At 48.0% G+C, this 13,437-nt stretch overlaps 2 protein-coding genes across 2 annotated transcripts; one reads left to right on the forward strand and one right to left on the reverse strand.

Moving 5' to 3' along the window:
* The first annotated feature begins 3,110 nt into the window (after positions 1-3,110).
* Positions 3,111-6,152, forward strand: LOC109751476 (probable fructokinase-4). The gene is made up of 5 exons (XM_020310359.4): positions 3,111-3,599; positions 4,019-4,266; positions 4,368-4,659; positions 5,278-5,430; positions 5,540-6,152. Exons 1-5 carry the CDS (start codon positions 3,261-3,263, stop codon positions 5,927-5,929), a joined length of 1,422 nt encoding a protein of 473 aa, XP_020165948.3. The 5' UTR covers positions 3,111-3,260; the 3' UTR covers positions 5,930-6,152.
* A 1,185-nt stretch (positions 6,153-7,337) lies between these two features.
* LOC109751469 (myosin-binding protein 3-like) lies at positions 7,338-10,564 on the reverse strand. The gene is made up of 3 exons (XM_073496942.1): positions 10,337-10,564; positions 9,182-10,239; positions 7,338-9,102 (listed from the first exon to the last, which is right to left on the reverse strand). The coding sequence occupies exons 2-3, from the start codon at positions 9,918-9,920 to the stop codon at positions 7,562-7,564; spliced, it is 2,280 nt and encodes a 759-aa protein (XP_073353043.1). The 5' UTR covers positions 9,921-10,239; positions 10,337-10,564; the 3' UTR covers positions 7,338-7,561.
* Positions 10,565-13,437: the final 2,873 nt, after the last annotated feature.

Consider the following 13,437-nt stretch of genomic DNA (forward strand, 5'->3'; position numbering starts at 1 on the left):
GGCGACGAGGTACTCCTCCACGGCGAATCCGGTGCTCGGGGAAACGGCGGGCGCGGCCGCGGAGAGGAGGCGGGGGAGAGGGGTGGATGGAGACGAGAGGAGATGGGACACGATGCAGCTTCGGAGGCGAAGCATGGCGGCGCGGGGATTCCGATGGGTTTCGACTGCGTGTGGCCTGCTGCGGATCACGGGCGGCGACTGGAGCGCCGCGGGGGCACCCTCGACGGCGGCCGGAGCCGAGGAGAGGGCTGTAGCCGCTGCGGCTGGCGTGGCAGCTCGAGCGGCGGTGGCTGTGGGAGGGAGAAGCGCGGACAAGAGGAAGTCAGGGGCGGGCGGGGTGGTCGGCTTGGGAGGAGAGTGGGGGGCCGGCACGTCGTCGCCGGGAGAGACGAAGAGGGCGGCGGGTGACGGGGAGAGAGATTGGGGATTCTGGGGCAAGAGAGAGCTAGGGGTTTGAAATGTTTTTTTTTCAACTGCTTTTGAAATGTTTTTTTTTCAACTGCTTTTGAAATGGTATCTGTCGCAATATAGAAGGAAATTTGGAACACACAAAAAGATGCTGCGTTTTAATCATTTTTAGTGTGGATCGCAGATCCGGTTATTTTTCAGAAACCTCTAAAAAGAAGAGTTAACTACATCTATGGTACATAAACTTATTAGGACATAACAGAATCATACATAATCTTGAAACTTACTGAAAAGTGACACTCTAACTTAGGTTCGGGTAACAAATCCATACAAAACAGTCTGTATCTACCCACAGGCCGACAAGTGTCACTATTTCTTTACAAAAAGAGCCCTGAAACTAGTGGAATTTATACAACTAAGGTCCTTGCCTTCTAATTGCCAAATCTACAGCTGTGTTGGTTGCAGTAGAGGGTGAAGAAACCCGCACACGGCTATGGGCATCGTCGTGCTGCCCTATTCATGTGACACGTGGAAGGCCTCCGGACATCCCACATTCAAACTTGTGTGTAGTGTGCAGCCGGTACATGCACGTCTTCCAGCCACTGCCTTGTATGGCCGCGCGTATTGCCGGTGCTACGTGGGTGACATGATGGAGGGGCGGAAGTAAAGGGTCGGCTAGGACACCACAACCATCGCCAGTCTCCTCCGCCTCTGTTTCTGTTGCGCCCTCCACGCGTGGGGCTCCTCGGGCTACCTCACAAATGTCGGCAAGGGCGGGACGACGCACACGGTCTCATGCACAGGCAGTGAGACATCGTTCGACACCCGCGAGGTGTTCGCCCATACCAGGGACTACGTTGTAGATAGCTGGCGGAGGCGTGCACATACAATACCACCGCCATGGTTAGCATGTTTGCCATGCTCATAGGGTAGCTCGACGGGATTCCTTGTCAACGACGCCGACAATGGCAACAAACGGGTCGGATTCCGCAGCACGCAGTAAGTGACGAAGGCGTCGCCGCAGCCTGGGCAGGGGAAGATACCGGCGCGCTTGCCGCCAGCGGGAGCCACAACCATGTGGCACCCGCAGCAGTGCAACACTCGGACCTCCTCCACGGCTTGAACAATGACGGTCACTAGTGCCTCGACAACGTGCCCACTACGGTGTCAGCTAGCTCACTCTCATGTTGCCGCTGCTAGAGATGCGTCCCCACACACGGACGCTACTCACTTCCATCGCCGATTACGTGGCCTACCACCATCCGCCGCCGCGATGTCGTCGGAGGGCTCCTCCGTGGCGGGCGAGCATTGCAGCATGACTCTCCTAGGGCTGCCGCTTCTTCTATCTGTTGCTGCACGTCCTGGTTGTGTGCTCGTGGCATCGTCGGTTAGTGGCGGCATTATCGCATGGCAGTGCGCTGCTGCTTGCGGGTGCGCTCGGCCGCTCTCCAGCTGCGCAGCCGCCCTCCGCGGCCAACAACACGACAATGGATTTTGGGGATTTTAGGCTAGGATCTTAGGTGACAAATTCAATTAGCTTCAAGGTATTTTTTGTAAAGTAACAACGACATGTGTCAGCTCAGACTGTTTTGTTTGAATTTGTTATCTGAACCAAAGTTAGTGTATCACTTGTGGGGTTTTCAAGTTTGTGTATGGTTTTGTTATCTCGCAACAAGTTTATGTATCATGGGTGTAATTAACTCAAAAGGAAAATTAGTGTACTCATAGTATTTATACATCAGATATTCTTTGGATGACACCACAAGCCGGCAGATATTCATAGACGTTCACAATGCTTTTTAAAATAGTTTATGAGGCGTTTCTTTTTAAATCATCAAAGAATATCCCAATGAGAAATGTTAGCTTCACATTTTCTTCGTAGCACCTAGTTAGATCTTTTAGTGTGTTCTGCGAACGTCAAAACAACAACAACAACAACAAAAAATAGAACGGACACTCGGTTTTAAACTACAACATAACCCCGTTATCTTTTTCATGTAAGAAAGAAAAACACCGGGAACACAAACCTCACATGCTCCTCCAATAAGTCCGAGTTGCCATCCTTCACCTAACAAAATTAAAGCTATAGGATCAAAACACACATCCATGTCATCGGCTCAGCGAGGGAGCACCGCCAAGAATATCTGCTCAAAAGAGATCGGATAAGGACAATCGAAAATGGGGACCCCCCCCCCCCCCCCCCGCCCCACCCCGTCGCCTTCTAATGACAACTTGAAGTATTGTCGCAACAAGGACGGGGAGGACAAGATCTGTTCCACGCCAACGACGACGTCATTATCTCACTATCGAACACCGAAGACAAAACACACTAAACTTATTCCTAAAATTTATCACTGAAACGAAACATCGGGGGTTCTCCGCCCCATCCTTCGACGTCCTGACAAATGGAGGGAGAGGAAGCACGTGGTCTCGTCGATGGGGACGGGTAGAACAACGCATCTGTGGGTCATCGCCGAAGCATGGGAAGGGAACGATATTCTAACACCCAGTCGATCACTTTCGTGTGTCTTCATACGTTTACAAATATCATGTACTTTTGCGATTCTTCGCTTTATTCGTAAATCTCCGTCGGAATTTCATGCTCTTCACTCGTACTACAAGTTTTCTGAGTTGGTGAGGCATATTGCAACTGCTTTTCCTAATCGAATAGATTCGGATAACCAAGAGAGAATTTCCACACTGACGCAACTTTGAGCCGTTCCATTCGCACGATCGCATCTCTCTCTCAGCTCACCTTCCAATTTTGCGATTCCCTCCCCGCCCCCATCCCTTCCCCGGCCCGCCTCCTCCTACCTCCGCAGTCCGCACCCCCTCCCCCATTCCCCTCTCCGATGGCTCTCCAAACCCTAAACCCCGCCACCGTCTCCCGGGCCCCGCTCCCCCTCGCGCGGCGCCACCCGCCGCAGCCCTTCCCGCACCTCCCTCCCCGCCGCCGCGTCGCCGGAGGCGGCGTCCGCCCCCGCGCCGCCGTCGCCGTCGCCGTCTCCGGCGCGGTCAACGAGGCCAGGAGGCGCCCGCCGCCCCAGGGCGGGGATGGGAAGGAGACGGATCTCGCCACGCTCGGCAACCTCTGCGTCGACGTCGTGCTCAGCGTGCCCTGCCTCCCGCCCGCGCAGCGCGACGAGCGCCTGGCCTACATGGAGGGCCTGGCCGCCTCGCCGCCCGACCAGGTCGAGCCCCAGCCCGTTCGCTTGTTGCGGTGCGCGAAACCTCTGTATTCGCACTCCACACCCCCAAATTGTTCTGCCGCCGTTTATAATTTATTTAGGGTATCCGCGGCTCTCTGCTGCCTAATCGTTATGATTTGTCGTTAGAAATGGCATCGGGCGAGAATCGTCAGGGCTGTAGCTTCCTTCTTTTTGTGTGGTTCTAGATGCTCATGCTGCGATTGCATGATTGATTTACATCTCCTTGCTTTCACTAGTCGATGTAAGAATGCACGCGTTCTATTTTTTTTTTCTGATTGATGCGTTGCGACCAGAAATGTGAACATGTGATGAAAATCCTAGGCATCAGAACTGAGTTGTCGTTTTATTACGCAACATCCATCTGTATGCTGTTCTGAGTATGTCTTTTATCAACTGAATAGAAATATTGGGAGGCTGGTGGGAACTGCAATTTGGCCTTTGCTGCAGCTAGGCTTGGGCTTCGCTGCTCCACACTGGGACATGTAGGAGAGGAAGTTTATGGGAAGTTTCTTCTTGATGTGCTCGAGGCCGAGGGAATTAGCGTTGTTGGGATGCTTGAAAATGCTGATGTTACTGCATGTCGACAAGCCTATGAGACACTTCTATGCTGGGTTCTTGTAGATCCATTTCAAAGACATGGATTCTGCAGGTTAGTTCTCATGCACTCCCTATCATATTAAAAATACCTTAGCCTATATTTTTGCCTATGTGATTTATGCGTTACTAAATATTTATTGGTTGCAACTTCAGCCGTGCAGACTTTAGTAAAGAGCCAGCTTTCAGTTGGATACGTAAACTTCCAGCAGAAACCAAGATAGCCATTCATCACTCTAAAATATTGTTTAGCAATGGATATGCTTTTGATGAATTTTCCCCTGATGTGATTGCATCTGCTATTGATTGTGCGATTGATGCGGGAACATCAGTATTCTTTGATCCTGGGCCTCGTGGAAGATCTCTCTTAAATGGGAACCGGGATGAACAGAGAGCACTGGAGCACGCTCTGAGGCTCAGCGATGTTCTCCTTTTGACGTCAGATGAGGTTAGTTCACCCATATATAAGCCCTGAAGTTGGATGAGTATGCTGCTTGGGCACCCATTTATATTCGAGCTCTCACCCGTTTTTATTCAAGTTCTGTGATGATTTGATGATTTGGTGGTGACTGAACTGGCTTTGCATGCCTTCCTGAAAGTTTGGTGTTACTTCTGTTTACAGAAGAGCTATCATATATATCCAGTGCAATAGATGTCTTGTAGTCACATTCATTTGCTTGATGGGCTTCTCTGGTAAAAACAAATCAAATATCATACGTTCCAGATGCCTCTTTTGCGTTCACACCCTTCCAGATTTCTTCATACTTGAGATTCCATGTGTAACTGTCAATGATCAGTACTATATAGGCCGTGCCTATCTTTCCAACGAAAACGATATTCTAGTTGGCACATTGAATTTGCTTTCTTCTGATAATTAAATGAAAAATGCAAACACTTGTCCTGAAATAAGATTGAGAGGTATCCCAGTGGCAAGCACCAACTGCTTTTCTAAAGATTTTTATTTGCTGAATTCAACCTTGCTTAGAGGACAGTGAATGAGTGCGCTGTACTTACTCTAGCATTTTGTCGCCTCATTCTCACAGATTCCTGTTTATTGCTTTGACAGGCTGAGTCCCTAACCAACATCGGAAACCCAATTCAGGCAGGGCAAGAATTGCTAAGAAGAGGAACCCGAACAAAATGGGTTGTCATCAAAATGGGTTCTAAGGGATCAATCATGATCACCGAAAGTGCTGTTTCATGTGCACCTTCTTTTAAGGTACTTGCTGTGCTGATGAAGGATCTTTGCGCTCTTGGCACAAGTAATGAATGTTATTTTTCCTGAATTGTCATATATTTGGTATTCACCATGCTTTGTATTTCCATAGATCCGCGTTGTGGACACGGTTGGATGCGGAGATAGCTTCACTGCTGCTATAGCTTTCGGGTTCCTCCACGGGTTGCCGGCGATTAGCACACTAGCACTAGCAAATGCAGTTGGTGCTGCGACCGCCACCGGATGTGGAGCAGGTAGGAATGTCGCTCACCTAGATAAAGTACTGAATCTCTTGAGAGAGTCCGATCTCAACGAGGAAGGAAAAACATGGACCAAGTTGATTGAAGGATTGTCAGCCTGTCCTGAAGTTTCAGTCCTGTCCAAGACGCCAGTCAATGGTTCCAGTGACCGCTTTGTGAATGTTGTCCCTGTTAGCGGTGTGGTTTCCGACCTTTTGTCGATGCTAGAGGTGGCACCGGAGCGAAGCACCGTCCAGGCTTAATGCCATGCTGAGTAGTAGATTGTTGTATTTTTTTAAATGCGTATAGATTCTTTTTCATTTTTACTGGTTCATCATGCTGCTCTCAGGTGATGAACGATAGTTTGAAGCCCAGGCTTCTTTGAAAGCCTTTTGCTGATGAGAATGTGATTTTACCAAGTGGCAAGTGTGGTGCGAAGTCATCTTCCATATGATGATTTGATAAAAAAAAAAGGTGATTTTGGTAGTTTCCCCCCTTTCTTCATGTGATCTATTGATAACTGTGCAGTGGCCGTCTATCTTTGCCCTAACTACGGATTATGTCTCAGTTTGTGATTGTTGAAGTGTGTCGTGCTTATTTTATAATCTGTTGTGGCAAGTTAGCCATACAAATAGATTAAAGTGGGTCAAGCAAACACAAAGGGCCTGTTCGGATTCCCTCCCCTCCACAACTCCGCTCTCGGAGCTGGTGGAGCGGCAGTTTAAAATCGCGGAGTGGGGAAGGAGGTGCTCCACAGATCCTGAGATTTCACGGAGCGGGAGGATTGCCGAACAGCCCCTAAAATATGATGTGATCGGTGATGACACCATGGTCTGAGATCCTGAGATTGACTATCAAAACGGTGATGACGAACCCTAAATGTAGTGTGTGTTGCCTGCGCGGTCGACTCTTCTGAAGTCTCCTCATTACCTCAGCTCCCAGGATGGCGATCTTCTCTACATGTAGTGCAAACTGAAATCCGAGGCCCTGGCGGAAGCATGACTGCTCCACTGTGGCTGTCAACCCGGGGAATAAGTTCGAAGCGCTCGTGCTATTTTCTGCTTGAAGAATGTTCCGCTTCTCCTCCAGCCTAGTTACATTCCATGTCCCTTCTCCTGTTCCCCAGTCACCTCACCTCGGTGTGACATGAAAGCATGCATCGTATCCCAGGTTTTGCAAGGTCACAGCGAGATTACTGCCATACTTCCCAACTGGAGGCACTGGGCATCATGAAGTTCGGGTGTTGTCGCCGATCGACACGCGTCGACAGACAAAGAAAATAGAGACTGGAAAAGAATCTCCACACTGTAATATGTAATATGTCAATAAACATCATGACACGCTACCAAGTCCTTCGGTTATTTCGACACTGCTGGAACAATAACTTTGTTTCTTTCCAGTCCAAAAAACAGTAACTTGTGCTATATGTTCCATTTGGATATGACACAAGGTCAGAGGTTACTTAAGGATACACAATGGAGGAACTGTGTAAGATCTAACGATCACGCTGATTCAACGAGTTGTTGCTGTAGGTTACAAGAAAAAAGAGCAAGTAATGCTAGGGATCACATTATATAACACCAAGTGACTGAATGTCTGGAAGTTCATACACTACACTGATAATTGGTGAGATGTCTCCTCTGTGAGATTATTGACTGAGGCACTTCGATGGAAGAATCAACCTAAGGCTAATAATTTCAAAAGATATTTGCAGTACATTTGGTGAACCTCATACAATGCATAAGGTCTCCTGAACATCAACCTATCCTGATACACATCCTATAAGCTATACTAACACATTTTGATTTTCCACAGCATGTTCTCAAACACATTGCCAATAGATGGGCTACAACTATGGCCTATTATTACCTTCTGAATGCTGAATAATTTTGAGCTCATAGAGCTGTCCTATCTCTCTGCTCGGTAGCAATTCTTCGGAGCTCCCTCAAATGACTAGTTATCTCCTGCACATATTGTTCTGCATCACTACTACATTTAAGAGAACTCAATATCTGCTTGAGAAACTTCTGATCTGCTTCAAGTGCCATGAATCTACTATTCAAGAGCAAAATTTCTTGTTTAATGCTTTCCATGGAACTAATTTTATCGTCATCTGAGCGCGAACATGGGCCAACATATTTTTGATTCTCAGCAGATTGATTTTCATCATTTCGTTGTAAAGAGACTGATTCATCTTTCAAGTCTTCCTGAGGCAATGGTGAACTTTGGCATTCTGATTCTTGGTTTTCTACATATTGGCCAGGCCCATCACTTGGATGATCTCTCAGTGATTCATCGTTCAAGTCTTCCTGAGGCATTAGTGAATTCCGACGTTCCAATTCTGAGTTTTCTGCATGTTGGCCAGGCCCATCACTTGGATGATCTCTCAGCGAGTCATCGTTCAAGTGTGATTCATCGTTCAAGTGCTCCTGAGGCAATAGTGAACTCCGAGATTCCAATTCTGAGTTTTCTACACTTTGGCCTGGCCAATCAGTTGGATGATCTCTCAGTGACCCACTCTGTAGGCTATCACTTGTGCCACCCAAATCAAATCTATTTGTGTAAGGCATGCCAAGTGTTTCCTCTAATCTGCTCAAGGATTCCAAAATTTTGGCCTTCTCATCTTCAAAATCAAAGATGGTATTCCTCACAAAATCTGAATTATCCAAGACTCTGAGTGCCATATCTCCATCAATAGCGTCAAATTTTCCGAGCTCAAATGGTTCGATGCGGAACCTGCTCTCATAACCTTCGAGTTCAGCTTCCAGGTCAAGCATTTCTTTCTCTCTTTCTGTAAGCAAGTCATTTAGCTTTCCAATTTCTTCTTGGTCATGATCAGCCTGCTCTTCCATCATCCGGAGATACTGCAGCGCCTCCATGTGCATTGCAGCCTTTTCCACTTGCAACCTATTGATCATAGCCATCGCTTCACTTGCTGCAACAGACGAAGCACTCCGTTCTGCATCGAGCTCTTTATAAAGGATACTTAGTTTTTTCTTGTTAAGCTCACATTGCTTCTTCAGGGACTCAAGGGAGATTTCACCTTCAGCTTCAGTTGGAACTTGGCCATCAGATGGTTCCAGATCAAGGAACTGCCTGCCATCAGTGGCATCAGATTGACTGTACTCATCAATCTGTATGCTGATTCTGGGGCTAGCAGCCACCTCACTCCAAGGACCATCGAGGCCTCGCGCAGAAGACAACTGGGACATGAATGTCTTCACTTCTTCATGTGTTGTTGAATTGGTTTCCTTAGCGGAGATTACTTCAGACCATCGAGGAGATCTAAGATTGCCTCTACCACCAGGAGCATTCTTCATGCTATTGTTGCGGTTGACATAATGGTTTGTAGTTGAGCGGGCCCCGTTAGCTTCCTGGTCAGGGCTTCGTGAAACACCCTCTAAATCGCCGACCTCCTCAATACCAACCAGAAAAGCTACATCTCACAAATTTGACATTCTCAGAAATAGTTCGAGTTAGATAAGGATTATAGCATTTTGGAAAACGATACATACTTTTCTCTTTCGGAAGCTCCTGACGAACTTGCCCAGGCACAGCCTTCGAGCGCTCGTCGAGATCTCTGGTTCGACGTTTAGCTTCATAAGGCTTTGCATCGCCGCCAACATCATCGTCTGAGACATGAATCTCTGATTGAGAGTCATGTAGCTTTCTGTAACCTCCGTAAGGCAATTGATCAAAATCCTCATCCGAAGAATGCCCAACGCTTGCCGTGGCCATGCTTCTCTCCTTCACTTTGCTCATGCCATCATTCTGAGACCTGCCATTCACCTCCTCAAATAACTTGTGCGCGTTGTCTCTCTTCGTGAATGGCTCTGAACAACAAGAACATCGCTGTGTGTGCCCCGCCTTCTCCTTAACGCTCATGTTTGTTGGGTTACCTGGCTGACCAACTGGTCCAGAACATGAAACCAAGCACTTTCCACATAGATCATCAGAATGTGCGAGCTTGCTGTGAATCTGGCAATAGGATAAACGCGCGATTTCCACCCTGTGTGCTGCACAAACCAGCTCCTCCGAGAACCAGGCCTTGCCATGCAGAACCTTGTCCAATCTTGAGCACAGCATGCACGGTGACCGGATCCTGCAGATGAGCGCGAACCTCGTCGCGGTATACGACACCACGGCGACCACAAGCAGCATTACGATGAGGAAGCACTCGCTCAAGGCATGGCACAGCACCAACCAGAATCGCCGCCAAGAGTATCGCGGCCTCGCACGAGCTTTCGCAGCCATGAAAGATCAGGGCACCGATAATTTGCATGTAGGTTGCTCAAATGCCCAGCCTGTCCTGTGAACCTCCCATTAGTGCGGCACAAATATTCTCAGATCACACCAGATTGTAAATGAGGAAACATCAATCCTGCAACCTTGGTTACTCATGCCAACGTAGGGTTCCATAAGATGGAACCTTTTCTCCCAACGAAGCTTTGCCGATGAGCCAAATTTCTGCAATAATCACGATCCTCTCAGCCTAGTAACAGGTTTCCCCCCACTTGCCAATGCACATACAGATTGGTGGCAAGAAACCTCGATCTTTCTGATCTAACCTATCCTGCAAAGAAATCGCACCGATTTACCATTCAGGGTTCTCATATGCACAGCATGTCGCGCAGATTCAAACAAAATTGTGATCGGAAAGCGGAACATACCGGTGCTGCTGCGGATCTCAAATCAAGTCCAGATCAACAGCTCGGGCGGATGCGGGAGAGGGTCGGATAGCGGAATCGGCCAGGAGGCCCAGAAATGCGGGGAAAGGATCCCCAAAGAAGTTTGGGGGAAGTTTTGGTTCTTGGTTGTAAACAGGACGAAAAATGGCTCGCTCCCATTCTCCGTAGGATTGGAGAGGGGAGGGAGAGAGCAGGGTGCCCGCGCCCGCCGTTTGTTCCCGCATTTCTCTCTCTAACCTTTGCATGTGATGAGAGGCTGAGAGATTTAAGCATAGCCTCACCTTACCATGGCCAAGAAAAGACGGCAAACTTGTATATGTATACTATACTAAATAAAAAGAGCTTACAAAAAATGCAAAGTTCCCTGTCCCGCGCCCCCACGTCTCGCTCGTCATTCTCCGCTTTCGTCCTTCTCACCACTCATGGTTTTCTTTATTGGGATTTTTATTCCTATGCCCCTGGTTCCTTAGTTCTACTCATTTATCCCTATGATCTTAACTTTTGCTCATTTTTCCCCACTCCCTTGCCCGAAACCCTCAGAACTGGTCACAGCGGATGTTGCCGTCGGGTCAATGGCTTGACTGTTAACTCTGACGAGTGGGGCCGCGTAGGGCCGAGTCCACATTTTGACCGTTACGTGGTAACCAGTGGGGCCGCGAAACTGACACTCACTGTAACCTGAATCAGATCGAGTCGCTTCCGCGCCGCTGAAAGTGCAATATTGCACTAAAGTGTTTTTTTGACATTGATGACAACTTCATTTGTGTTTCTAACCACATGCTCTAAGTGTTAACAGCCTGATTAAGCTAAAAGTGAAGCATGGATGGTTATTTCCTCTCTTATTGGAAAAAGGAAAAGCGATGCGCTCAAGAAAAGAAGAGTACCTTAAAGTTTTCTTATTTCTTGAGTCCTTAGGGCAGCCGCACTATTAAGAGGGGGTGCATCATAAAAACATCCGGGGAATCAATTTACCTTCTCACATTGATCTGAAAATCCTAGTGCCAAGTTTCTGTTCAGGCCGGAACTTCTGAGACGGCCGGAACTTCCGGGGACCGGACTGTCCGGGCGGGGTCCGGGAAGCTTCCGGGTACCCAGAGAAACTGCACTTTTTCGTGCAATCTTTCTGTGTAGCCCGGAACCTCGCCGGAACCTGGCCGGAACTTTCGTCGGCCGGAACTTCCGGGCACCGGAATTTCCGTCCCCTGTTTCAGCAGCTTCCGGGGTACTACTGAGTGGTGCAAACTCTCTGTGTAGCCCGGAACCTGTCCGGAACTTGCCTGGAACTTCCGGGGTCCGAAACTTCCGTCTGTAGCCGGGACTTCCGGGCTACGCAGAGATCTGCCTCCAACGGCCAGATTTCATCCCCACCTATAAATAGTCTTCTTCTTCCTCACGAAGGGGTTGACGACTCCATTTCTCTCACCTCCATTTTCAGACCTCGATTTCTTGGAGATCTCCCTCCTTAGCCAACCAAAGCTCTTGATCTTTTGAGAAGCGAAGGAGAAGTGCTCGATCTACACATTCACCAAAGCGAAAGTTGATTCCCCCTTGTTTTTGTGGTGCTTCTTGTTACTCTTGGAGGTTGTAGACTCCTAGGCGGTAGGAGTGCTCCGGCGAGGAATCGACCATTGTGATTTCCCCCGGAAAGTTTGTGAGGGTTTGGAGACCACCCCAGGGTCTACCACTAGTGGTTGAGAAACGCCTTCGTGGTGTTGTCTCAAGGAGAGAATAGGGTGAGCCTTCGTGGCGTTGGTGTGCCTTCGTGGTAACATCCACCTCTCTAAATGGTGACGTAGCTTCCCTCCAAGGAAGTGAACATCGGCATACATCCTCGTCTCTCGGAGTTGCGGTTATTCCTAACCCTAACTCTCAATTTGTGGTTACTTGTCTCTTAGCACTTACTTATATCATCTTGTGCTTGCTTACTCATATATTTGGGTCACTTGTTTATCTTGCTTAGCTCATTAGTATCATACTTGCAATTGTTAGGCTCACTTCCATTTTCCGCATTATTGCCTAAAATTGCTTAGTAACAATTAAGATTTGTAATTGTACCTATTCACCCCCCTCTAGGTCCATCTCGATCCTTTCAATTGGTATCAGAGCCTTGTGCTCTATTCTTGTGGCTTAACCGCCCTAGAGCGAGATGAACCCCGATGGGACTCCCCTTGTTGTAGATCCGAAGGATAAAGGTGAGGCTTCTTCTGAAGTCAAGTCCTTTACTTCTGAGCATCTGGAACGGGCCCTTGCTAAGCAAAAAGAGGAACATGATGCTTCTCTTGAGGCCTTGGTACAAATGAGACTAGCCATGTTGTCCACGGTGCTTGCAACACTTTCGGGTGGTGCGGCTTCGAGGCCAACTGTGCCTACTCCGTCACTTGGTCAACAACCTCCTAGCAATGAACACTCCAGTGTTCCTTGGTTTTATGCAAGACCCCAAGTTAAGAAACCGAAATATAATCCTCAAGGCAAACCTCCTTTACTTGATGCCACTTCCGATTTGCCTTGTGGAGAGTTGCTATGCAGGATCATCTTCGATATGGAAATGATGAGATGCTGGAGATCTTGGAGTATGGTTACCATGTGGTTGATCCAAAGAATCCTACACCAAGAGAAATTTATGACAAGAATCTCAATGACACTGCAACCATGTGTATAAGGAGAGGTATGGTTGAAAAGCAAAGGAGACCTTTCATACACATCACAAGTGCCAAGGAACTATGGGAAAGTATTATAAGATCCAAGACCGGTACCTCCACCCTTCGGAGTGCTCAATATGAAATTGCCAAGGGGTAATTGCAAAACTTTTGTATGGAGAAAGGTGAAACTCCAAATCAACTCCTTGAGCGTCTCATGACTCTCACCGCTGATATTGAGTCATGTGAGTGTGACAAGACACAAGATGGATTCAACATGACTAAGCGATTCCTTGTGGACAAGTTGCTCCATGCCCTTGCACCATATCACCATCAAATGGTATGGGTCATAAGACAACACCATGCCTTCAAGGAAATGACTACAGATGACATCATATCCACTTTCCAACTATTTGAAGAGTCAAAGGCAAATGCTACAAAACATCT

The sequence above is a fragment of the Aegilops tauschii genome, chromosome 4 (genome assembly GCF_002575655.3).
Source record: "Aegilops tauschii subsp. strangulata cultivar AL8/78 chromosome 4, Aet v6.0, whole genome shotgun sequence".
NCBI lineage: Eukaryota > Viridiplantae > Streptophyta > Magnoliopsida > Poales > Poaceae > Aegilops > Aegilops tauschii.